This window comes from Amblyomma mixtum, chromosome 2 (assembly GCF_055824585.1).
Source record: "Amblyomma mixtum isolate Tamu chromosome 2, ASM5582458v1, whole genome shotgun sequence".
Lineage (NCBI taxonomy): Eukaryota > Metazoa > Arthropoda > Arachnida > Ixodida > Ixodidae > Amblyomma > Amblyomma mixtum.
Genome location: NC_143013.1, coordinates 13,251,651 through 13,279,330, shown reverse-complemented (window position 1 = coordinate 13,279,330; position 27,680 = coordinate 13,251,651). Strand labels below are relative to the sequence as shown.

General features: G+C 47.3%; 1 protein-coding gene across 1 annotated transcript; it reads right to left on the bottom strand.

The window, feature by feature from the left end:
* Window positions 1-3,956: 3,956 nt before the first annotated feature.
* On the bottom strand, window positions 3,957-27,616 carry LOC149358465 (SRSF protein kinase 3-like). Its single transcript, XM_089570534.1, has 14 exons — window positions 27,558-27,616; window positions 27,368-27,452; window positions 24,814-24,917; window positions 22,658-22,766; window positions 19,629-19,716; window positions 19,442-19,529; window positions 18,682-18,788; window positions 16,608-16,770; window positions 15,753-16,061; window positions 10,099-10,302; window positions 9,486-9,580; window positions 7,623-7,730; window positions 7,068-7,230; window positions 3,957-5,919 (listed from the first exon to the last, which is right to left on the bottom strand). Exons 1-14 carry the CDS (start codon window positions 27,580-27,582, stop codon window positions 5,588-5,590), a joined length of 1,980 nt encoding a protein of 659 aa, XP_089426660.1. The 5' UTR covers window positions 27,583-27,616; the 3' UTR covers window positions 3,957-5,587.
* Window positions 27,617-27,680: the final 64 nt, after the last annotated feature.

Here is a 27,680-nt window from a genome sequence, read left to right as displayed (position 1 = left end):
TGTTGTCAGTATGAGTGGCGTTTTTGTAATCAGGAGCTGGTATTCTGTCGATACAAGCCAACTTCAATTTCTCCTCAGTGTCCCTTTAAAAAATTCTTGCTGGACAATATTCCTGAAGCGGGGTGCTTAAACATCCCAGTCATGCCACAACTTTATTACAGCCCCTTTCAGAGCCCCTTTAAAGGAACCTACACACTCAATGCAACTATACCAGAGCTACCACATAACATGGAGGCATCCAATTTAAAAAGAATTTTTCACTTTCATTTTGCATGCCTGGCTTGATATGTTCTACATATCAAGCCAGATATTATCAATTTTATTGCTTCTACACGTGACCATTACACCTATTGCATAAGAGATGCACTAGTGCTCAGGCCATATCCTCAAATAAAGCTGCTGATTGACAAGCAGGGTCATTGCCACTGAAAAGACAGACTAGGCTTGTACATTCTTTGCAGATGTTCTATACTGTCGCATGATGCTGAATGGGCAGGCAGAAAGCCAAGGAGATGAGAAAGGTTACAATGAGGAATGGGCTCAGAGTTGGGAGTGGGTTACAAAGGTATGGAAGATGGGATTGTATAAGGGTACAAAAGCAATGTCGACTAGTTGAACGAGTTCAGTGGAGGGCCTAGCGCCTTTTTATCATACTGCACCATGAGCTGCAGCCCCATGTACTATGCTGCCCTCTTCTGGCCAGTGTCTTGTCAGTTTATCGACCTCATCCACGATTGCAAGGCCTGTACAGTCGGGGACAAAGGTCTCTGGACCACATGCTCCGCCAACTAAGCCTATAGCTCTATTATTAGCTGGTGGATGGAGGCCACACTTGTGGAGGTGAAATTCAAAATTGTTTTTTCAGCTCCACACGTGTGGCCTCCAGCTGGTGGCTAATAATAGAGCTATGGGCTTCGTTAGTGGAGTACGTGGCCCAGAGACTTGTTTGCGACCGTACATGCACATTTAGTGGCACGCATTCCCAAAAGAGATGCTGTGCATGTGACCGTACATCTCTTCTGGCTAACTCGACACGCAGCCAGGACTTGACGGTTATGAAGACAGCAGTCATGCCCGATGTCATGGTCACATCGGTCTGTATGCCTCTTCACAATCAACTGGAGCGCCGATGCCATGTTTGTCACGCACACTCGTAGAACTTGGAACAGCTGAGGCCAGAGACTGTCGGACACGGTTGGCACAGTTCAAAACAAGTTGCCATGGAGAGTCGAGTACTTAGTCCTACTATTGCCACCTTTAGCCTTGGCGTTTCCCAAACGCAACTGCATCTCCTCTTCTGGGTTGACTCAGTGCAAAGAGGGGTGTGTAATAATGTTAAGCCAGAAAAAGAACGGCGCAATGAGCAAGGTCCATTTGCCCCATTCTCTAGCACCAAGACCAGTGACATCAAGGAATGTTTGAGATGTAGCGGAGCATGCTGTCTCATGCATTCACTCATTGCTTTCCACGCCCTAGTGGCCAGGCGCTTATTCAACTTACACGTCAGTGCCTTCTCAACTTGCATCACTCGGAAAACTGTGCACCTAGGTGGCCGTGAGCTCAACCAGCTGCTGTTGGAATTGGCATACTATGGATACTATAGGGTTGCCATATGCACTTCGGCTGCTTTCTACTACAGTTTCCTGGGAGCTGGCGAGCAGTCACATTTTCCCAGCTGCTTAATACTGCTGCTGGTTGAAAGCAGCCCCTTGCATATGGCACATGTGCTACGCTATACTGCCGGTAGCCAAATGTTTTGCTTATCAGGGAAAATCTCACATTTGTGCAGTGCCAATGCTGGCCTGGAAATGTTTCTTGAAAAGCAGTTTGAAGAAAACAGCACCACTTCACTGCTAGCGCCGTTTAGCCACAATACCACGCGAGCCAAGCCCAGCTGCCGAGGGCACTGACCTCGGCTAGGACCAAGGACAGGCACTCTGGCCCTAGCCAAGATCGGGATAGTACAGTACTGGTGCAATGACTGTGCTATCGTCCCCAATTTTGTGGACAACGGCAACTGCGCACTTGCCGTGCTGTCCCCACGATACGGTGCCCAAGCCAGTCTCACGTCACATGAAAATACCCTCCCATACCCAACTACACACTTGCTCAGCTATTACACACTGCAAGACTCAATCTTTAAGTGACAACTGCCTTGTGACTAGAGTTTAATTACCTTCACAATATTTGCTTCATTAAAGGGACAGAGAGCACAAACTGATGTTGGCCTGTACCAATATGGTTTGGTGCTTTTACAAGCTAGTCAAAAAAACCAAAAACCAAAATTCAGGTATCGCTGCTACACCACCATTCATTTCAAAAATGGTGGCAACCTATCTTTTAGAGTGAGAGCTCTCTCTACTCCTCGGGGTACAACTTCTGATTTCGATGTGGATGGTAGCTATGGTAGTATGGCCACGTGATCATACGATTATGACCACTGGGTGCCTGACCTTGATCTTTGACCCTGACATTCGATTTGAGAGTAGGCACCATATCGAGTGACCTTCAATGCCTCACAAGATCAAACCAAACTTAACTGCATGGTGGTATGGCCCAAGTATGGCCCAAGCTATGGTAGTATGACCACATGATCATAGGACCATTCGGTACCTGACCTTTTACTCAAATAGCTAGGTTCATGCCACGTTGAAACCTAGCAAAGAGTAGGTGCCTGTCGGTAAATATTGGAAGAGATTTTCTGGTGCCTGCGGACTTCCATCCCGATGAAAAAAAAAATTTGTGACAGAGTCCAGAGATGGAAAGGGGAGCGGAAGTAGCCAGAATTTTATCTTTGACAGTCTTTTTGGATGAATCACCCCACTGTGCTTATGCACTGCAGAGGAGCCGACTGGCAGCTCAAAACCGTTGGGCTTCAGCTGGTCACATACCTCCAGGCTCGGCCCAGGAATATATCCAGGAATAATTCAACCGTAAGTAAAACAATGCAACCTTATGGGACATTTTTCCTGCTCAGAATTTTCAGCATACGAACCGCAAACATATCGACGTTATGCTGTAGTTCGCAAAGTGGAGAGGGAGTGACTGAATGCCCAACTAGCTTGAAAAATCGAGTCGTGACAACGTACAGGCGCCATGGTTTGATAATGCCTAGCGTAGTGATATTACTTTGAGTTAGTTTGCTACTTGTGCAGCTTGAAGTACCGTGTAACAACAGTGAAACTGAGTAGGAAGCTCGGCGCTCTCCTCTGGGACAGGCATGCATGAGCAAAAAGCGAACTTTAGCACACCCCCATGCATGCATGCTGCTTATTTAGAACTTCAAACAGCACACAGTACGTGCCGCAGTGGTGTTTGCAAAACCACGATTCATTTCCACCACTCGTACTGTACTCTTTGGCGAGTTTTATTAGCATAACTTAAAAAGCACTTTCGAAAAAAAAAAGAAAAAAAAGAGAAGTGCAACCCGTGAACTTCTTTCGGCAGATTTTACACAACCATACAGCATACACACCTTGATACATGTCATACCAAAGCAAGAACGCCTCTGGGAATAAAAATGCACACTGGGCCCTCGCAACACGCAGCTTATTTCACAGGGGTGCACAGACGCACCAGAAGGTACACAATGCATGCGAACTACGAAAGAAATGTCCGAACTATCGGGGTGCCGACTACGCTCCGCATCCACTCTTGCTAATGGTGGGGCCATGGTGCTGCAGCACGCGGAGGAGGACTGGCCAAACTTGACGCAAAAATAGAACACTTCTACGACAGGCTCCTGCCACCAGGAGACGCAGATCCTTGCTTCGCAACTTCACACTATTCACAAGCTGCTGCCTGGGCACAACTTCCGACGGACATCACTCTGAAGTGGCCCCCATGACAACCCTCTAGCAAGTCTTACCGCTGCACCGTTGATATTTTCCTCTGGTGGCCTTCCTCGATGGCATGCGGCAAAATGGCCTTTTGAGTTCATTTCTTGAGCTGGGGGGGGGTCAACAGTCATTCTCAAATGGGCAAGCTGCTGATAAGCAGGCCACAAATAAATGCAACTGAAACATGACCAGTAGGACTACTGCAGCTGGAGTAAATCGTTTAGCTGGCTAGCGGCCCATTGTGAAGCAGCGCAGCTAAACGAAACGCACACCGACACAACTACACTGCCAATTTAAACAAAAGCACAAACAGAAAATAAGAAAACTACAGCCACGATTCGTTACAACATACTTCAAAATCTACCAAAAAAAAAACACTGAATGCCTTGTACTAAACTTTTCTTTCGGTGTAAGGTAAAAATTTACCCCGTCAAGAGAGAGAGAAAAAAAAAAAACGCAATTCACTTACCACTTTGCCACACGACAAGCATGGGCTAAACGCTAAGCACTTTCCTGCACGCACACATGTAAGCATACACACACACGCCTTTGGAAAAGCAAGTAGCCACTGCCAACAGCTGCAGTCAGGAGGAACACAGCAATGTGCAACTCGTCCTAAATTCAGTATACTTCACAGCAGCACTTTCTAAACTGTTTAGTTTACACATACGAAATGGGCAGTACTTTGCACAATGCAAGACCCGATTCCTCAAATCTGTGTACAAAAGCCTCGGGGGCCACAAACTATATGCCTTGACATACCTCAAGATAACTACTAGGCTTCAAGATATGTCCACCGGCCCAGCAAGCTTATACACATCTTTCCAGCAAGAGAAAAGTGCAGTTTTTTTTTTTTGTGAGAGTGTATGATAAAGTGCAACCAGATAACCGAGAGGAACCACTGTTTACTTTTGCACACTTGTTTGATAAGAGTTAAACAATTTGCCCAACACAAATGCAAAGGAAAGTCGGCAGGCTAGAAAACTTCCCCACGGACAGCCATCAGAGCCCAATGTGAGCACGAAGAAAAGTCACTCGTTGCACAAATTTACATTTAATTACAGAAAAGTCAGTGACTTTTACATCGGCGCACTGTGCCTGCAACAATTTTTGTGGCATAAAGAAAAAAAAACAGCAGAGATGCACACCCCTACTGCAATTTCAGCCAAAAAGTGGCATGTGGGGGAAACATGTCCATCTGCCAGGCCATTTTCACTGGTTCAAGATCGAGCAGTCATACGCGAGTCATGTCACAATGGCGACAGTCTTGGCCCAATTTGTCCCCCATTTCATTTTCCAAACCCACAGGCAGCCAAGCGATGCTGGAACATAACGGAGCAAGAGAGGACGCCAATTGCAGAAACAAAGGATCTTGCACTTCCAGCCAGGCATTTGACAAATCCATGCCCCAGGCCGGGCAGATCTGGGCCAATCGGAGTGTGCGAGCCGACGGGAGATGCCCAGGCTTCCTAACAAGCTTGCAGATGTGCAGCACGACACCTGCTACAAACTGCCTGATGTGCTCTCTAAAACCTCCGGCCACGTATCACGAAAACCAGTGCCGCCGTGCCCGCCTGCCAAGCCCTGTTCTACCGGAAACGTTGCGGCGCACGCCGAGGGACGTCACTCCGCAGCCCAGCTCGCGACTGCCGCTGCCGCCGCCTCGCACTTACACCCCAAGCGCAGCAGATCCTCTTTCGGAACACGCCACAACACATTGACAACGAGCGGGAGGAACAGGGGCCTTCTCAGGAGGACGACGAAGATGGCGACGACGACGGGGGCCGACACTGGTTGGACGAGGGGGTGGGGGGACGCGGCACAGCTGCCATGGGCTCGTCTCGCGAGGAGACACGGGTGACGGGGGTGTTGTTCTCCGAGCCCACAGCGGTGGGCTGTGCTGCCAGCCACGGGTGGCGCAGGCAGTCAGAAGCCTTGGCTCGCTGTGCCGGGTCATAGGCCAGCATGGGGAGGAGAAAGTCTGCGAATGCCTGCGCCTCAGAGGGGGTCCAGTCGTACTTCTCTGTTAGCACCTCGTAGAGGCCCCAGGGCTTCAGGTTGCTGATGTGCCTCAGTTCCCCTGTGTGTCACCAACGCCAAAAAAAGTTTCAGACCAAACAAAAAAAGCATCAAAACAACCTCTCTATTGCACAGAGAGTATTCCTACCACATCAGCAATGAGGCATGCCATAGTGGAGGGCTTAACTTCGATCGCCCGCTGTTCATTAACGTGCACTGACATCGCCCAGCACACAGATGTTTCTGCATTTACCCTCCATCAAATGTGGCTGCCATGGCCAGGATTCGATCCCGCAACCATAGGCTCAGCAGCTAACACCAAAGCCACTGGGCAGCCAAGGCAAGTGGTTCACTTTAGAATCAGCAAGTGGATACTTAATGAGGCACCCTAGTCAAATCTTCGTTAACAAAAACAAATCAACCAGAGACAGATTTCCTTTAGTGTGCCCTGCTGCCTACAGTGAAGTGAAAGTTAAAACTGTAATAGCACAGTGAAATATACATGCCCTTTTGCCCATCAAGCATTAGACAAAATAGTAAGAAGCAACTCCAGAAAAAAAAAAAAAGTCTTCCTACTTTTACTAAGATGGCAAACCCAGCAGCAGGAAAAACAGTCGGCAGAGACACTTAAGACTGCTTACGTGCGAGATGGCGTAAACCCGCCAACGCAGTCACTGCTTGCAGCGGTGTTATGTAACCTGATGCCCCGCAGCCGGCCATTCTACCTCTGCATGGCTCTATGCAGCCGTCGCACCCTTTCTGATCTGTGGGCTAACTTTGTGAAGGCAGTCGTCACCCTACTGCGGTCCACACCCCCCTACCCCAGCAGCTGCCGCATCAGGCTGCATTCGGATGTGGCGACCATCTGCATGAGGTCATTCTCAACTTCGCACTCATAGATACCTGGGTGTAGTCATACCACTTCTGGCACCGTGGTGCAGCAGTTAAGAGGTGCGCCCCTGCCCTGCAATGGCCCCCAGTCGGGTTTGAGTGATCCACGCTTGTGCTATCCAGGTCTGCGCTATCCAGGTTTGTGCGAACCCAAGCAACCTTGCGCGACCAATCATTAACTGCCACCTGCCACGTTGCACGAGGACACCATCTTCTATGAATACCATTGAGTGTTAATGCACGCACACACAGGTTTTCGCTCAATGTGGCAAGTAAGGCTTACGCCATAAAAAAAAAAAAAGGGAGTATTATACTGACCTCGCTTGTTGAAGAACTCCCTGGAGTATCGGCCCGAAAAAGCAATGTGCCTGGGGATGTCCCCGAGGAGTTCGATGATGTGGGCGAGGTGGTCTTCGTCCCGACTGTAGTCCTCGCCCGAGTGTGGCTCGAACAGGTAGTCACCAGTGGCCAGCTCAAAAGCCTGCGCAAACAACAATTCAGCAACTACACCAAACTCAAATTACCTTTCATCATTGTTTTCACAATTACTTTGATTTATGCTCTACATCCAAGCTACTAGGCATTTTCTCTCATTGAAGCACACGCACATTTTGGTCACACTGAAACACCAATTCAAATAAACTGGAAGCTGCAATTATTGGAACTTTACTGTATCGCACTGTATAAGAAGTACAATCAATAGACTAATTTAAGAACACAAACACTGTGTCTAATTCTGCACTGTTCCTCTAGCATTAGGTTGCATACCGAGTAGTCAAGTTCAACGCTTATGCGTCCCAGAAGGGCTGCGACTGACTCATTGCAAAAGGTTGTCGTGGACATGCAGCACGATGTGGAAAGAAAATTGCATACCATGCAGGCTGTGCTCCAAATGTCGGCCGGTGTGCCATAGCCGGCACCCAACAGGACCTCAAGGCACCGATACTGCCGCGTCTGTATGTCCTCCGTGAAGTGGTGATGCTGCGACAGGAGAGAAAAACACGAGTGTGACACACTCCAACAGATGTCAGCAGCTTACCAGCCATAAGGCCACTGCTGTTACAAACAACCCACACACCTTAACGTGGGAGCCTGGTCTTGAAAACAAAACTTCATTAATGTAGTCACAATTATGAGATCTTCAGCGAATGTGTATATTTGTGTGACGATTCTAAATATGTCATTTAATTTCATGTAAAACAATTCCTTGAGCACTTACGTAAATGTAACGCAAGTTTTTCATGAAGAGCTTTTCAAGAATATTTTTGGCAGGAAACTTGCTGAAATGCATGTTACGAGTTCTCTTAAGGGGGGACCCTGGTCTTTGAAAAAAAATATTTATTAATGAAGTCACAGTTATGAAATTTCCAGGCCACATGTAGTTTTGTGCGCTGATTCTGGATATGTCATTTAATTTCGTGTAAAACAATTCCTTGAGCACTTGTGCAATTTTTATGCAAGTATTTTGGGAAAAGTTTTGCAGAAAATTTGCTGCAGGAAACTCGCTGAAATGCATGCCATTGGGTTCTCTTGACACCAATGAATGCAATAAGGGTAAAATTATCACCCTGGCTATCATGAAACTTGAGTTATAGAGTTTTGAAGTTGTTGCTTCAGAAATGAGAAGAAAAGTGTGTATTCCTGTTTGTGAAGTGGCAGCTTCAGTACCCTGTAACTCAGGTTCTGTGATAGCCAGGATGATAATTTTACCCTTATTGCATTCCTTGGTGTCAAGAGAGCCCAATGGCATGCATTTCAGCGAGTTTCCTGCAGCAAATTTTCTTATATGCTCTCTCCAAAATACTTGCATAAAAATTGCATAAGTGCTCAAGGAATTGTTTTACACAAAATTAAATGACATGTCTAAAATCAGCACACAAAAATACATGTGGCCTGAAAATTTCATTACTATATCTAGATTAATAAATTTTTTTTTTCAAGACCAGGGTCCCCCCTCAACATAAAGGAGTGCAATTAGGACAAAAATTATCATCCTGCCTATCACAGAACTTGAGTCATAGAGTACTGAAGGTGCCACTTCAAAAACAGGAATACAAACTTTTCTTCACATTTCTGAACTGACAACTTCAAAACCCTATAACTCAAGTTCTTTGATAGACAGGAAGACAATTGTACCCTTATTGCATTCCTTTATGTCAAGAGAACACACAACACACATTTCAGCAAGGCCTAATTACGACGGCGAATGCCAACGGAGCACTTATTTCGGCTGTTTGTGTGTTCTTATCGTTTCACCATCTACTCGTTTCGGGCCCTTCGTTCTGCGGGTATAGCGCAGTTCCCACAGCGGCAGGTTTGCTTTTTGCTTTTAGACTTTGTCCCAAACCGTGCATTCGCAAGCAACATGCCGAAGGCAGTACAGCCATCATACGCAGAGCTCGTGAAATTCGGTTTTAACCGGAAAGAGTTAGTATTCTTGGCATGCAAGGAATAGCTAGCTGGCTGTTTAATCCCATTTACACCCATTCAGAGAGGAAAACTAATGAAGTTGGGAGGCGAGGGGCATGATGTGACAATGATATTGTTAGATAAACAGTGTAGTTGTGAGATTTGAGGCACTGCTCCGCTAATTTTCCCGCCTCCACAGACCGAGAAGCACCACGTCCACAGTTTTGCTACCATGGTCACAAAAACACTTTTTAAAGTCACCTCTGGGCTTTTTCAGGAAAAGTTTTTTTAGGATGTGTTTACAAAAAGAAAAACTTGGGAACTTACCACCCAGCAGGCATTTCCAAGGTCAGCTATTTTTACAGATATATTACAAACTTCATGCACAGGATCTGCCATCTTCTCTGGTGTTTTTTGGTTTTCTAGAACGAAAAGAAACCACAAATTACAAAGGAGAATGAGATCAGTGCTGCTGAACTAGTTCTTTTGCAACAGCTAAGCAAGCATACTGCACACGGGACATGACCCAGTCAACACGGCGGGAAGAACATGCAAGAAGAAAAGCTCCACTACCCGGGACAGTACGGTGTATTACGTAAGCTCCAAACTTCCGGGGCCAATAGTACGCCAGCAGCAACTGATCACTTAAAAAAAAAAAAAAAAACTACTGCCGCAACACACTTGGCACACTTTTCATGCAAGTAATTTTTACCAAGGAGCAACAGACGCTTTGAGGCACGCACCGATGCCCCAAAACATACCTGGCTGTGCCTTATGGCATGTCCTATAGTAATGTACAATGAGCCAGTCATTTACTTCAGCAGGGGGCGCATACTTTCTGCTACACATATCTGCTCCACAGAAAGTGAAGGGCGACAGTTTTACTTCCATTAAAAAAACACAAATAATGTGCAGAGTAAAAAGGAGAAAGGCAACTAACCGGGGCAGGAGGCCACCCTCCGCAGCTGCGCAGTGGGCGTGGGTGGTGCCAGGGTGCTCTCGGACCGCTCCAAGCGGCCACTCGCGGTCGTCCGTGCTGCTCCGTCGCCACGGTGACCATTGCAGACGTCGCCCCCAGCTCCCGTGAGTGCCCACGAGGGGTCACCACCCTCTGCACCCCGCGTCCAGTCCAGCAACGCACCCTCTGGACATGCACACAAACAACAACCGGAAAAAATGTGACTGTCGAAACAAAAGTTTGGTCCATGAGCCATGTCTGCCTACTGCATCACATGAACACCTAAAGTTGGCTTCACAGTTGTACCAAGCTCACCTGTCTCCTCTGCGGAACAGAAGTGGTGTCTCTTCAGAAATTCAGACAGCCATACGCAAAACTTCCGATATAAATGATGTAACCATCATCATCATCAGCCTGACTATGCCCACTGCAGGGCAAAGGCCTCTCCCATGTCTCTCTAATTAACCCTGTCCTTTGCCAGCTGCAGCCACCGTACCCCTGCAAACTTCTTAATCTCATCCGCCAGGCTTTGGCCTGTTGTTTGGAGAGCGTTTTATCTGCTGGGGGGAATCTAAGTCTTTCAAGCCTGTAGTGCAGCAGGATTTCTCTAAGAAAACAACCTGCCCTTGCCGGAGTATAGGGCGGGTGGGCTGCACGACTCAGCTCGGCGGGGCAGTTCTCGAGCTAGGTTATGAGCCGCCTCATTACCAGCAGGCGTTCAGATAAGGCGAATGCGCCACGTGGGCTGATAATTTTGCAGAATCCGTGCTGCTTGTGGGGAGATTCTTCCCAACGTGTAGTTACGTATCGCCAATTTTGAGTCGCTGACAATGGTTTCTGCCGAGGATCCCGATGGCTAGAGCAATGGCTGTTTATTCTCCAACATGTGTGTGCTGAGCGAGTGTACCACGTTCCGTGGTGACTACAGCTACCATCTTGTCAGCTGAAGAATCTGCTGCATCTACATATACCACAGAGGTATCATTAAGAAAGTGTTTGCCTAATGATTTGGCTCTCTCTGCACGACGTTCAGAGTGGAAATCTGGGTGCATGTTCCAAGGTAGTGGAGGAATGACCAGAAGCTGGCGTATATGTTTGGGAAGGTCAGTTGTTGGTACGCCTTGTTCTATGTTATGCCCAGTGTAGACAGCACGTGTCTGCCAGTTGATGTGGCCGTTAGTCGTTCGTACTGCGAGACGGTGACCGCTTCAATAATCTCACTTAGGATGTTATCAAGACCGAGACCTAACACTTTCTCAGTTGCTGTGTGCATGGGTAGCCCAACTGCCTGTTTTACGCATTTTCTGATTATGGCCTCCACTTTCTCTTTTTCAGCTGACTTGAGATGTAGGTAAGGGCATATGTAAGCTATGCGGCTGATCACAAAGGCTTGTACTAAACAGAAAGTATTGCTTTCCCTCAAGCCCGAGTGGCAGTTACTAATGCGGCGAATGAGTCGCGTAATTTGCTGCGAGGTTCCCTGAAGCTTCGGAATTTAGTCACCATTGAAGCCGTGTTTTTGTAGAATTAGGCCCAAGATTTTAATTTTGGGTACTCGAGGAATGGGGACTCCGCGAATACTGAGTTCGATGGCCGGTGGGGGTTGCGCAAGGGATCTGATTTTGCGGAATATGAGAAATTCAGATTTGGCTGCCGAGTACCGCAGCCCCCCGGGGTCTACATGGTTCCCCACTATATCGATGGCACGCTGGAGTTTCTCCTCGATTTCGGCGTCACTGCCCACGGTGGTCCACAAGGTGATATCGTCAGCACAGAGGCTGTGGTGGAGTTGCGGGATCTGCACTAATTGGTGTGGAAGTTTCAGCATTGCAACATTGAAGAGAAAGGGTGACAGAACCAATCCCTGTGGGGTGCCCTTGTTGCCGAGGGAGAAGTCACGCGAGTGGAGACCTCCTACTTGAAAATGTGCCTTTCTACCTGAGAGAAAGTCGCGATATAGGTGAAGGCGCGGGCTCCCACCCTGAGTTCATCAAGGTTCTCCAAGATCACGTCATGTCTGACATTGTCAAAGGCCTTTTCCAAGTCGAGTCTGAGAATTATTCTGGTGTCCCGCATTTTTGCCTCAATAATCTGATGCTTGAGCTGAAGCATTACATCCTCCGTAGAAAGTTTTGATCGAAATCCAATCATGGTGGGGGGGGTACAGCTTGTATAAACAGGTTGAGGCGGGTATGAACTATGTGCTCCATGAGCTTACCTACACAAGACGTGGCATGTTTGTGGCATTGAGCCCTCCGGCCAGCATTTCTGCATATACTCAGTAATTGTAGAGACTCTTCATCCAGGTTGCGGAGGATCTTGTTGGATACTGCACTTGGGCAAGAGGCGGATTTGCAGTTTAGCCTGGCAATTTCTGCCCTAACCTCATCCACAGTAATGGGGAAGTCGAGCTGCGTGTTTTCCGGACCAGCATAATCTGGGAAGGCTTGGATTGGAGCATTGCCAATATATCTGTCTTTAAGTTCAGGGAAAAGGTCCTCTGGTGTGCCTGCGTATGCATGCACAAGCTTTTGCAGGTTCTGCCTCAGAGTGGTTCTGCTACCTGTAGGGTCAAGTAGATGACATAGCAAGTTCCAAGTTCCCATATTGCGATCCATGTGGTTGTATATGTCCTCATAGTTTTGCTGAGTAAGTTTAGCTGCATTATCCACGATCTCCTTGTTCAGCCTAGCTATTCTTCTTCGCAGATTGCGGTTCCACCGCTGTCGTTTGAGTCGGTTCTCAAGTCCTCTCTTTGCCTCCCATAGGTGAAGAAGCCGGCTATCCGCAATCTCCACGGCTATCCGCTCCAACGTACGGGTGGCTGCCTTGGCATCTTTATAAAGATCCTGTGCCCAGACGTCTATGTCTAGTATTTCGGGGGTATCAGCTTCTCTGGCAGCTCTTTTAGCACGGAATGTGTCCCAATCGACAAGGGTGGGGGCTCGAGCGCTACGACGTTTGGGGCCACTTGAGGGCGCTATTTCCAATATGTAGTGATCGCTGCCGAAATGTTGTTGGGTGTTTATCCGTGTTGGGGTGCCAGCATTTTTAGCAAAAGTGAGATCGGGAGACTTATCCCTGCAAAAACCCGGTTACCGCAGCGGGTGGGGACTACTGGGTCTGTAAGAAGAGTCAACCCACACTGTTGTGCGGTGAGCCACAATTTTCAAACTTTAATGTCCTCCTGTGCGTACCCCCATGCCGGGTGTTGGAAATTTTTCACCTCGTTGCTCAGTCGCTCGTGGCTGAAACAACTTTGAAGTGGATTGTTCTTTTACACCAGGTCTGTGGGGAACCAACCCAATATTCCCATATTATTTGCCTTATCTGACAATTTGTCTAAACCGAGTTCTTGTTAAGGGGAGACGCGGGTCTTGGAACAGTCTAAAATAGCCAAAAAATCGATTTTGAGCAAAACTCATTTTCGGAACGTTTGACCTTTCGAGCACCTATTCTCAAATTTTTAACGCTAAATTCGGTCGGGAAATGAGATAAAATCTGCTTTCAATATACCACGGCAGCCGCGAAATGCCCTCAAAAGGGCAAAATTTGTTCGAACTTGCTGCGCGCACCGCGAACGCTGCAGCCGGCCGACCGCCGCCATCTTGGGCTTGGCTTGTAGCCGTTTTCTTTGTGCGTAATTCGCGATATCTCAAAATTGCGTTGCCCAAGCGAAACGCCTGCCCTGGCCGGTTTTCCGAAGGCCGTTTCCAAGTCGCTGATTGGCTCGCGCACGGCGCGCTCTTCAAACGCGCCATTCCGCGCCTGCCATTGGCTGGCGTGACCAACAAGTCATTTGAAGCGCGCAGTACCGCGCCTGCCATTGGCTGGTGTGACCGGCGCATCATTTTTTTTTCTTTCACTTTTGCGTTCACCGCCGTGGCTGTCGCTTCGTGCGCGTCTGCTTTTGCGCTTGTTTTTTCTCGACGCACTGTGTTTCTGCTTTGTGCCGGGAATTTTTCCACCCAATCGAAATGACTGGAGACAGTCGACATAAACCGTGCACGCAACGAGCTTTTAGAAGCCATAAGAAACGGGCGTGGAACAAAACGCCGTAGGCGTTGGCCACAAGTGCGCCGTTGGGACCTACGTTAGAGCCAGTAACGGACTCGCGCGATCGGCCGACAACGTCAACCACACTGCTCGCTGACGACACCGCGGGTCCAAGTTCCAGCACGAATTGCATCCCGGGTCACGGTACAATTCGTGTTGATGCCGAGTACTACTCTGCGGTGGTGCGAGAGAGCGGTGCAGCAGGCGCAGCTTGTTGAGCGATCGGCGCGCACGAAGTCCGCTCTGTCGGAAAAGTCAGCGACCCAGCGCAAGTTTGAACTTCTTGGCCTCAGCGCGGAGTGCCAGACCGGTGATGCTGGTGCTGAGTTCGTGATTGTGGGCATGAAAGTTTTAAACAACTTTTTAGCGCAAGCTAAGTGCGGGACCTGCGGCACAGGAAGTTGACTTTGAGGAAGGCGCCCTGCGTTTGCGCAAGGCAAATGGACCTCATCTAAAGAGCACTAATACGAGAGGCTGACAAGGCGGCACAAAACGGGAGCAACTATAGATTACAGTCCTGGACTGCTATGGAGACGTTCTCCAGCGGCACAGGGCAGCGTGCTGCCTAACATCCAGGCGGTTTTTCTCAAAGACAGAGTAGAAGACGTGTCGAGCGTCACACCCAACGGTCCTTTTCAGGACCATCCAACTGCTTGCCATGGTGGGGGCTCGGATCTCCTTGGCTCCAGACCACTAGGTCCCTCAAAAAACAGTTTTCAGGATTCAAAATATTGCCTTTAGAGCTCAACACCCTGCACTCCATTCACTAAAAAAATGTACTGATAACTTCATGAGAAATCATTTCTTTTACAACTTCATCACACTTTCACCTACGACATTTTTTTAATAATGTTTCCTTGGATGGAATAAGACACTTTTTGTTTTGTTTTGTAGGGAAACAGATAGGGAACATCTAAATAAAATACGTTGTTGAAGATTCCCCACAAAATTTTCTGTAGTTAGTGTCAAAACTTTGCGATTTTCTCAGCTTCACCTTTTTTGCCAATGTCACTAGCCTTACGGAACTTTTCATTATGTTTTTGTGGTCCAATCTTAATAAATTTTACACCGTTGAATTCAGAAAGAATTGAACTGTAGAGCTATGCTATTTTTATGTGGCTAAATTGAACGCACCAAATTTTGCAGACAATAATACCAGCTAATTATATTCCAGAATTGTGATGCATCGACATAATTGAACATTTTTATATGATGATGTACCTTAATAACAATATAAATAGCATAGCTCCGCATGGCAGGTCTTTGGCTACGGCTACATTTTAATCTGAACCAAAAAATATTTAGGGAAAGTGTCTTAATGTCCCGTGAGAAATTACCTAATTAGGCTACAGTTATTTTCTCATCTGTTGAGAACTAATTGAGATAAGCTGAAACTAATTACATTTTTTGAGAACAGGAGGAAGAAACACATATGCACACCAAATTTCATTACAATATCTCTAATAATAAAAATTTTCGTTTTAAGACCAGTGTCTCCCCTTAATGGAAGCCCTCTGCATTTCAAAACACGAAGGCACCTTTCATACTGCTCCCCACCCACCCGACCGAGAGAGCCCTACCTTGAGGTGGCATGTCGGGAGGGCTGCCCAGGGACGGGGGGCCCCCACCGTTGAGGGTGGCCCCCTCCTGTTCGCCGTGGCCCCCGTCCTCGTCGTCCTCCTCCATGTCGAGTTCCTCCAGCTGCTGCATCTGCCGCTCCAGCAGCTCCTGCTGCCGCTTGGCCTTCTTGCGCAGCTTCTTTTTCTTGTTGCGCGACATTTTGGAGGCTGCCCCACAGCCACCACCGCTGGCCACTCCGGCCGCCCCGGCAGCCCCCGCCTCAGGCAGCAGCGTGGGCACCGTGCGCAACTCCTTTGGTGCTGTGCTCACTGCGCAAACGGAGAGGGCACGGCTCTGCACAACTTCCAAATTCGAGATCATAGTCAAAAGGGAACACTAGCTTCACACTCGTTTCAGAGTCAGCTGAATTTCACTAGCTAAACCCCCTGGAACGACACCCTCAGCATAAATTTTAAACACCACTGCTGTTATGATACATGCCAGTAAGCTTCCTGCTGCAGCAGTTCTGGTGATACGTTCCACCCCTTCTACATTCTCCCATTTCCTAAGTCACAACTGCTTAATCCCAGCAACATGCCCATTACATGATGTAGTGATTGGCACCATCCCTGAACGTTTAGCACAGATATGTAAAAACTCCAGGAAAAAGGTATTTTCAAGCAAAAACAGGCTCTAAGCATCCAAACACAATGATTTATGAATTGTGGCTAAGGTCACAACATATCACCATTTGCGCCGCCGGTACAACTCTGCACACCGGTGCAACAGGCCCACACGGCACTTCTCATCTTATCCATGGCTTTCTCCAAGTTCTCCGATGCGCGCAACACTGAGACAGAGCCCGGTGCACTCACCTAGTGAGCCGGGGAGGCGCAGCCCCATCTTCTGCCACTGGGTGGCCTCGTAGGCCAGCTTGCGCACGTAGGCTTCGTCCACCGCTATCAGGATGTTCTCGGGCTTAATGTCCGTATGAATGATCTGGCACTTGCTGTGCAGGTACTCCAGGCCTTCTAGCACCTGTACATGCAATGCCAGAGCTACATGGAATGCGTGCCAGACACCGCACACATACTGAACAAACACTCGTCAAGATATGAACACAAAATAAGAGCCTACATTATACTGGACCCCTATGGGTTCCTCGTTTACTGTGGGCACTAAATTACTTGGCCGTGGTGAAGGCCCCTAGCTACCCGATATTCCACGAAAAATCTAAGATTTTATTAGATTTTAGCATTTTTCACGGAATTGTGTTAGCAGTCATATTCTCTTTTTAAATGATACTGTGTTTGTGAACAACAGGAGGAATGATAGAACAATAAGAATGTGATTAATTCAGAAGTCTGAATTCTCTATAAAGATTCTGGTAATGAACAAAGCTCTGCTGATGCCTTGATATGCTCGCCCATTCCCCCATCCGTTAAAAGGAGTATGACACCTAATTTTGGTGGCGTGTTTTCTTTTCTAAAATGATGCGAAAGACACTAGTATGCACGAATCACCATGTGGTAATCGCATACATCTGCTAAATAATTTATAATCGAATTTTTCTGGCATGCTGCTTTGGTTTCAACAACGAATGATGACTGACGTCAAGGTCTGCTTATAGGTCGCGTTAGGAATGCAAAAACTGCGACATAATCACTGCTTCATCGATTTAATTCATTACAATGCTAAAGCCAGTTCATCGACAGATGGAATGACAATGAATGCAGAAGCAGCGATTAAATTTCATCATTTGGCTGTTGAAACCAAAACCACAACAGCACGAGAAAGAAATTTGATTGCAAATTATTTAGGGGTCGTAGGAAAATAGTATGGGGTAATCCATGCATAATAATCCTTTACACATCATTACAAACAAGAAAACACACACCCAAAAGTTAGGTGTCTATACTCCTTTAAAGCAACTGAGCTGGTGTGTCAAGCACTACGGCTCCGACACGAAACACAGTACTGGCACCTTTCGATACAAATATCATCCTTGCACAAATATGAAGTTCTTTCTTTGAATATTCTGCTTCAGAAATCACCTTGCATTGTATTTGGGACATAGTACCCGGGGTGGTTTAAATTAATCCGGAGCCCTCCGCTGCTAAGGCACCTCTTTCTCTCCACACACTTTCCCTCCCCTCCTTTATCCCTTTCCTTAGGGCACAGTTCAGGTACCTGCCAATAGTGAGACAGTTACTGCGCCTTCCCTATTACTACCGTTCCTGCACAGTTTGACCTGTTCAAAAGCCACAGCCAACCCATGCAGTGGCCACAGCGAACAAGAAACCCACTCAGGTTCTGAAGCGTCAGAGCCTCATACGTGGCTACAGTATGCACGAAAAAATAAAACCAATAAAAGTAGAGAAATCTTAGTGAGCGTATCTTAGTACTTCCACAAAAAAAGACAACATGCTACATATCAGCTAACTTAAGACTGCAAATGGCTGCAAGAGCCAGAGCATGGCGCTAGTAATGCAACATGACCAAAGATCCAAGGTTACCAGCGGAAGGCTGATAACTTATTGCTTTCTTCACATACGTTTATGGTGGTTTAACATCCCAAACCGACTCAGGCTATGATGGACGCCGTAGTGAAGGGCTCCGGAAATTTCTATCACCTGAGGTTCTTTAATGTGCGCTGACATCGCACAGTACACGGGCCTCTAGAATTTCGCCTCCATCGAATTCGACAAGACATGTCGAAAAGATATGATAAACAAAACAGTCAAAAATATTCGCCGAGGTGCAAGCAGCACATAAAATCACAGGGGGAAGGGGGCAACAGCTCCCTGTACAGCCAACATTATCTTTGATATAAAACGCAAAGTTCTGAAGAATTCCAGCCAAGGCATGGAAACCACCTTTTACCAGCAAAAGTCTTCAACACGTTGAAAGTCACAGCACAAGTGGTCATCGAATGAAAGTTCCACCTACCTGCCTAATAATGGTTCGCACATTTTGAAGTGGAATGCCCTGGTAATTTGACCGAATGATCAGCTTGAGTAAGTTGTGTCCCAGCACTTCAAAAACCATGCACATATCTGGAAAGAGGCTCGTTCAGGAAACAACTTGGAGAGCGCACAGAAAAAAAAAAAAAAACAAACGTAAAGCTGGAACTTGACTCGGAACAGCAGCTACAACAGGTAGTCACTTGCTGCAAGACTGAACTGCACCCCAACTTACAATGCTCATTCTACCTTGTGCAGAAGAAGCATTGTAAGCTGAGGCTGTTTCTCAGGTCTTTGTGCAGAAAACTTGAAAAACCTAGAAGCACATCGGGTTTACTTCTAGGCCATGCAGTGCAGCTCATTTTGAACCATTCGAGTTTCTAAATCTAAGAGGAGAGATAAGCAGTCACCCTCACCCTTCTGAAGCTTAGGACTTGAAGGGATGTTCAGCCCCGACTGCATACATGGTTTAGAAGCAGACCCCTTTGGGCTGCATATTTTTGACAATGAATGTACATGAGCACAACAGCTGCAAGCCAGGCACCCCACCCAGTGATGCACGCACGCATTAAGAACACCACCAAGTGTGATCATCTGATGACAGGGCCTCGTGCATTAGGAGTTGCAAACCAATTGCCAATCAAAGCTGCCCATCTGACATCCAAGAACACACGTCTCTAACCTCAATTAAATCCAATATATGAGAGAAGCTGTAGCACTACAGGCAGAACTACAGTACAGGATACGGGTCCCGTTGACGCCAGAGATCTTGAAGTCGTCGAGAAGCTGCACGACTCGTTCCCTACACGTGTCATCTGTGTCGCTGTCTCGGACCTGGAGTGCATAGGAAAGAGGAAAGCGAAACGCGAGCACCAGATGAGCCATCACATCTAGTTCTTTGGATCTTCAGCGAATAACTGCAGCAAAACTCACCGCCTTCAGGAGTTTGATCTCGTCCAGGGCAGTGTCCGTGTAATGCGAGGCACTCTTGACCACCTTGAGGGCCACAAACCGCTTGCCCCTGCCAGCGCAATAGAGGTCACTGTGAGCTGCACTCATCACAAAATGCATACATAACAGGGTCCTTTGTTTCAATGCTTTATAACAGGGGCCCACCATCTTTTCATCCTCAAGGAGCCCAAACGGTTTCCAAAATTGCACGTGTCACAACTCTCATCCCATTCTTGACCAAGGTGCACACACGCACAAAAAGAGGAGCATGTAGACATACAACCCCTCAGAAAAATGGCCATATAATGACTGCCCGTATAGTGAACCACAGTGATACGAGCGGCTGCAGTGCAACCGTGGGCAGGGGCTGAAAAATCCAAGGATTTAGGTGCTCCGGAAACCCAAAAAGCCCGCCAAGCTCAACGATTCCATGTTTTTAGAAACCCTACTTTAAAAAAAAGACCCCTGAAAAACCTAGCCAATCTTTTGTTCATGCAAACGGCTTCTGCCGTGCCACAGAAGATGAAATGCTAAGAGTTGCCGCGGGTATGAGAAATGAGAGAAAAGCTTGTTACAACGAACTCCAAAACTCGCATAAAAAAGAAAAAGTCTGCTGTATCCGAAGTATGTTCCATGCAAAACATGAGGAGGGGCACAAGGATAAAAGAGCCTTTTGCAACGCAACCTCATGAAGTTTTTATTTGCTATTCTGAAAGGAATCTAGTGATGAAGGACAGCCTCAGTCGTTTAAGACAAACCTGAAGTAATTTTTCACGGCATTTCTTTGCCGTTTAGAGAAATCTTCATTACCATCGTCGCATTCCCCGCAGATTCGTTCAAAGGCAACACCGAGCCAACCCTCACTGAAAGTTAATGTCATGGCCGAAAATGAAAGAAAGTTTTCAATGCGACAGCATTAAAAGGGCCATGAAGGCGAAAACTGTCCAGCCGCATCGGCGCCTGTGTGGTGCTCAGGATATTTCCCTCTCCCCAGCTGCCACCTGCCAACCATCCCCCTTCACTCTCTCCCTCTCCACTTGTAGGGATGAGGAGGTAGACACCGGACCAGTGACTCAGCAGAAATGAAAAGAAGAAAATCACTCAGCCAACAGTAGGCCCACGTGCAAGATACACAGCCTCCCAAAGAACCACCTGCACAAAAATGAGACCAGCAGGACCTATTCCTTCTGGCACTGTTTGGGACGAGCAACCTGCATCTCACAAGCCCCATCGGTGGCTGTGTTTGGAACAGCCACGTGCAGGCGCAGCGGCACATTGCTTAAGGTATGTCACCACCTTTGAAAAGGCATTTTTTTGTAAAAATCACATTTTTCCTTTTTTATATTTTGGGAATCCCCAAACATTCAACAATGTTTTGCAGCAAAAATAATGTTGATATCTTATTTTGTTAAAAAGTTATAGCCAACTTTCGAACAGGTGGTGGACAGTTCTGAAACCGAAACTGATGTGGTTTGGTAACAGAAAATGATCACTCGGCGATAATCAACGGTGTATATTGAAATTTTTTTGTTTTGTTTTAGTTTAATATCTAAAAGATTATTCAAAAGCAATTTGTAAGGCTTCCTTTTTTTTAAAACATTGCTTTAAATTTCCGCAAGAGGGATGCATGACGCTACAAGCATCTCAGTTGTTTACTTTGCGTGCGCTTCACGCTATCGCTTTGAATGCTACTGTATTCGTCCTTCAATGATGGCAAAAGAAGTACAGCAGATATTTTGAGGGAAGCAGGCATCGAATCTGGCCACCGCACTCTCGTAGCATGTTGCACCAGTGACCATTACCGTGTGATGAAGGCCCAGCGTCAATCAACGGGTGAGGCAAAACATCTCCGCAAAAAAAGACGGGCAGCAACAAATGCCAAAAGAGAGCTCGTATCAGCTACGAAGGGCCCTAGCTATGAACCTGGAGGATTTTAACTTCCTAGGGTATGATGATCTTGTTTCTACAAGGATTGAAAAACTTTAATCTTATTTTTCTCAAAACTTGTTTTTTTGCATTTTCGTGTTGCGCAAACAGTGATAACTTCGAAATGAATAAATATTTTTCATTGAAACTTTGCACGCTCGTTTCTTTGTTATTAGCCTGTGCAATGAACTAGGATAAATGAAATTGAATGATGAGTTTTGATGTAATCAAGTTTTATGTCAAGGAATGCAGGCAAAAATGACATTTTTTTGTTTTCTTTGGCATTTTTGCTATAACTTTTTTCCCAATCATCGGATGGCAAAGATCCTAGTTGGTTGCATAGTACGGTTAGTTGGCTAACTCTGTGCCAAAAAGTTTACAATTCCTGCTCTCCATTCGCTAGTTATGAATTTTTGCATAACAGCAAAGTTTGGGCAATTTTTTGAGAATAATAAATGCCAGCATGGATTTTTTCACTCTTTTTTGCTTTTGAATATCATACAAAACTGTGTTTTATAAGTTAAATGTGAAATAAAAATTTAAGAGTCCAAATTAAAAAAATTTTGAAAAAGGTGGTGACATACCTTAACCACTGCACCACATCATCGATAGTGGTACGAGGACTCACCGCATTCTATCAATGTGAAGTTGCACAGTCGGAATTGCAATAGAATCAGAAGTGGAATAAATTGGAGAGTGAAAGATAATGGACTGAGAACTGGAACAGAATCAGTGGGAACAGAGGGGGAAAAAAAATGGTACTGCATTTCCTCCACATCGATCCAACAGACCACCTTTTTACGAGTTTTCTCAGGAGCAGTCAGCAGGGGCGTTGTGCAGGGATGCTACGCACACGTGCAATGTGACACTGGCACTGTTTTCGCAGAAAAAGCTCTCGAACTTTCCAGCTTCCCCCACTGCCAAGAAAGAGCAACATCTGTGTTCCCCACCCCATTCCACTTCGTCCTAGTTCCTCTGTGTCCACATGTCATGAACACGCATACAAAGCTAAAGCCGCTACAGGAAAAAAAATAAATAAATAAAAGACCCACCACACAAAACCTTAATGTCTCTGGAAAACTCACACAAGGTCCCAGCAAAGCCACACCGTTGAGAAGTGGCCCCAGCCCAATTTTCGAACCACGTGGTATCGGCTGTGAAAGAGGTCCCCGATCTTTACTGGGTGGTAGCCCCCTGCAGCAGAAGCACCAGACAAGTTAGCATCAATCGCCAAAACCAGGTTAAACTTCCTAAGAGCAAATTTCACAGGAAAGCATTCAACACAAGTATGCTCTCTCTGACTTCTAAACAAAAGAGCACACTGGCTGCTAATCCATGCTCCTTGTTAACCTTTGTTTTGGCAGATGCAAAAAACGTTATACACCAAAATATTACTTGCAAGGCACAACTCAATGCTCCCGTACATGTGGAACAGTAAGCATGTGGTTGCTTCACAGGGTTTCCTACTGCAGCAGCTTTTCTTACCCACAGACATTAGAGAGTTTTAGTATAGCGTTAGCGTGATAGCGGACCTAAGGGAAATTACGTTAGCGTGCCGCAAGCAACTTATCCCCACAGACAGTTTTAGTGTAGCGTTTTGAAAACGCTAAACGCCATCTGCTTGACATGGATGCCAACGCTCCTTTTAAAATGGTTGACATTGCCGCTAACTTGCCAAAGTATAATATTTCCGAGTTTGTTAAACAAATTATTAGTGCAGCGTTCATTTTCGTCTGCAAAATTACCCCGAAATTGAAAAAAAAATAAAATAGAACCGTAAAATAGTGGCGCCATCTAGTAAAGGCAACGTTAACTACAAGCCGTTGGAGCAAGAATATTTGTTATCACATGACGTCTAATGTTAAAAAAACTTTTGTAAATTTAATATAAACTCTCTTTACATAATTTAAGTCCATAAAACACCGCGAAAAGCCTCCAAATCTATTTTTGTCTCGTTCCAGACGTTTTTGCTGGTTTCTGCTGCGTTCCGGGCCGTTGCAGACAGTAGCAGTGCAGCTGGAGGTGCTATTAGGCTTGCGCGCTCCAGAATCGAGAGTGTATCTTAAAAACAGGGCTGAATTGCAGCTTAAACTTTATCGTCGAAGCAAGGTAAGTCATAGCGAAAAGCAAAAACACCAGTAGTTGCCGGTAAACATGCCGACCGGAATCGCAAGAGCTGCTGAATCGGCTGAAGCGGGCGGCTGTAGCTTGAAAGGACGCCGCCATGTTTCCACGCTAAGGGCGCAAATGCCGCAACGCTAAATTCTGAAAATTGCGTGCGTACGCTAACGCTATTTCCCCGTTAGCGTTCTGCGCATGCGCACTCTGGACCCGCTATTCCGCTATGCACGCAATTACGCAAAGCCCGCTATACTCTATTTTCTCCAGTCAGCTACTAAAAACCTCAAAAATCGCCACACTCATGTACTGTAATATTATGGATTTTAAAGAGCCCTGGCTAACTGGAATAATTCGGAGCGCTCCATTACAGTGTCTTCACAGCCCATAGTGTAGATATGGTATGCTTTGGCTTGGTATGGTTTGGTTTACGGGCTTTAATGTCCCAAAGCAACTCTGGCTATGAGGGATGCCGTAGTGGAGGGCTCCGGATAATTTCGAACTCCTGGATTATCAGTGAAATGATACACCACAAACTGCCAAGCAAACGACGTAGTAATTGTAACAAGCTGATGCACTATCCAGCTATCTAGTCAGTGCCAACTGCCACAGCTTTTCAAACTTGTCACATTATTAAAACGCTGCAGCCCTTGTAACTAAGCGCTATGAGTGTTTTAGTATGCTCTGGACACTAGTTTGGTTTGTTGGGGTTTAACGTCCCAAAGCAATTAAGGCTCTGAGGGACGCCGTAGTGAAGGGCTCCGGAAATTTCGACCACCCGGGGTACTTTAACGTGCACTGACATCACACAGTACACGGGCCTCTAGAATTTCGCCTTCATCGAAATTCGGCCACCGCAACCGGGATCGAACCCGCGTCTTTCGGGTCAGCAGCTAAGCGCCATAACCACTAAGCCACCGCGGCGGGGCTCTAGACACTAAAAAAGGACAATAAGCTGGGCACAATGGCTAGAGTTCACATCGGTATAACGTGAAAGACTCAAAGAATGAGGGAAGACAAACACGGTGCACTGTTTGTTGTGCCTCATTCTCTGTGTCAGTCTTTCACGCTGTTCCAGTATGAACACTAAAGAAAGAAAAAGTAGCAGCAACTGCAAACGCACCTTTGCAATAGTCCCTAGGGTCTTCCTGCTCGTCATCGTCGGAACCCAAGATCTCCTCTTCTTCCTCTTCATCCTCACCAGCATAGTCATACTGAGACTCATTCCTGTTGGCACAGCAGAGAGCACAGAAACGTTGTTGGTACAAAGACTGAACAATCTCAAGCAGCAATGTGAGCATGGTAACTTAATTCAAGTGTTTCTGTCTGCTGTGCAAGGACCCACAACCTAAACTTCAAAGGAGACATAGAAGACGCATAAACAGGTCAGTGCTATACATGTAACCACATGACAACAGTGCCTTGAAGCTCAAAGATGAAAAAAAAGAAAGAAAATCGACGGCAGCACCATAACCTGCTACATACAGACCTTACAAACACACTGCATGAAGGACACAGACACAGACAGTAGTTATTAGGAACAAGTTGCAAGTCATACCGGGAAACCTTTCCGAGCCAACTAAGTTCTACAAGTCAGGCCACAGGTAAGGTGGACTTTGCATGGCGGCCAAAATTCCTTCGCTCCTATGAAGGAGGGACATTCCCACAATACCAACACCTTTCGCAAATGTCGCATAAAGTACGGCGACTTAGTTTTGCGAAAAACACTGCCCCCTAACGACGGCGGAATTTCTCGCAGTGCGCGACGGCTGCAGGAAGAACCTGGCAACAATCATTAGCGGTCCTTCGCCGGTATTAAACGAGCGGGCAAGAAGCGAAACCGGAGGAGGGGGCCAGATAGCGCACACTCGCACGGCCGGCTTCCGGTACAACCCGTCGCGATAAGCGCGGCTTCACTGCACTGCACGTCCAGAACCATCGCGCCGAGCTACCGCCCTCGCCGCACCCGGTCGCCCCAAGTTCATCGACCACCACAAAAGCGCGAGAATTTTCGTCGCTGACCTGGGTGCCCTGTGGTAAACACGGAAGCATGTCGCACGCGCTGGGAATGCGAGCGAACGCGAGCTGAGGCCGCCTTGTTCGCAGACTGAAAGGAAAAAGCTCGGCGCAGAAACCGAAAGACGGCAGAACGACGAGAACTTCGTCATGAGCAAAGTACCGCGTCACCACGCTTACTTCGGTTTTTTACCATTAGGGTCGCGAGGAAGTGAGTAAACTCTACTCCACCGGAATGAACGGGAACGGCTAACCGAATTGAGAAACCCCGAATGTATCCATCCCCAGACGCAGTTAAACCCAAGGCCCCCTCGCCCAGGATCTAACAGAAAAGGTTGCCACCTCGGGCGGTTACCTGACAGCGGCGCAACAGAAATCCCAATAAAGAGGCGCCAAGTGACAGAACACAGCATCAATTACGCCCGTGCATAACGCAAGCAATGCTCGTAAAAGGCGCTTCCGTCAGGACGGCTCCCCGCCCCATTGACGATACGAGCAACACGCATTTTTCCCCGTGACGCCAGTCAAATCGATTCAATCAATACAGAGCGGACCGGCTATATTCGGGTCCGACGAAACGGCCACGCTAGCGAACAATGCCTTCCTTTGCAAATGACAATAAAAGGCAACGAAAATTCGGCACACTTTCTACGCCGCAGCACATTCTACGGTGACAAACATGTCGCTGCCCGAGAGAACGAACATGGGGTCGCGGCGACAGTCGACGCCACGAAAGTACGACTCACTACGGCACGACCGTCTAGCCACGCGTTGACTACGGGAACGAGGAAAAAAAGAGCGATAATGAACCTCAGTTCATGAACCGGTGCAGGAGCGAGCATGGTCGAGTTGGATGACCGGACTGGACGTCTCTCGGCGGCCACCGGTCGGCGGTTCGCCAGTTTTCACAGCGCGCGCGGCCCACGAAGCAACGAAAAAGAACGCCGATACCAGAAAACGTGGAACACCGATACTGCCGGTTGGGAAACGTGTCGACGACGAAGAAGATGACGATAACGAAGTGACGAGGAAAGAAGTTGATCAGCAGCTATTGTTTGTCACCCGCGCACGCACGCACGGTTTCGAGCGCTTTTCTTCGCGGAAGCACGAGCACGAGCGCCAAGGGAGCGCTTCTGGGTCCTCCACCAGCAGATTTGGCGCATCCGGCCGCCAGATACTCGCGCTTGGTACCATCAAATACTACCAGTCGGAGAACCGATTCCTTCCTTCGTACTACACTGCAGCAACTCAGCCTAATTTAGGCTTACATCCAGGTAGCTGTAATACTCCACTTGCCTTTCACTTCGACGCTCCATCAAATGAGCGCACAGCCTCCGCGAACGAGGATGTGGCATGTTGTCGCTTTGATATGTACGGGCACGTCGATGTCAGTTCAGCGCGGACGTTTCGGAAGGCGATTCGAGCGCGCACACGCACACTGCGCGCATCGGACGGCAGACGCAAAGTGTCACAAAAACTTAGCGGCGGCTACGATGACGTAGCTGTGAACTTTTTCCCGTCGGTTTCGTATGCTGCTAGTGGCTGTTATAACGGCGTTCAGCACGCGACCAGAAGAGACAGGCACTCTGACAAGCCTGAGACGCTGCCAGGAGACTGGAACGCGGTAATAAAGCAGCGTAAATGGAAAAGCCTAGGCCTACCGCTTCTTGTCAGACGCATCGGAGCGACCCTTGAGCTTGGACTTGGGACCTTTGGAACGCTTCTTTTTCGCCTGGATGGCCATAACTGCGCCAGAAAAAAAATTTTGTAAGTTTTGGCGCCGACCCCATGGCAGGTTGGCAAAGCATAAACTCGATAAAGCCGCCGCGTTTCTCAAAAAACTGATCTTACCTTTTCGGTTCACATCGGCGTTCATCTTGCAGCGGGGGCTTACAACCGATACAAGTTTAGAATGGACTTCAACTCTAACATTATAGTCGCGCTAAAGAGGACGCTAGCAGTAGATAAATATAT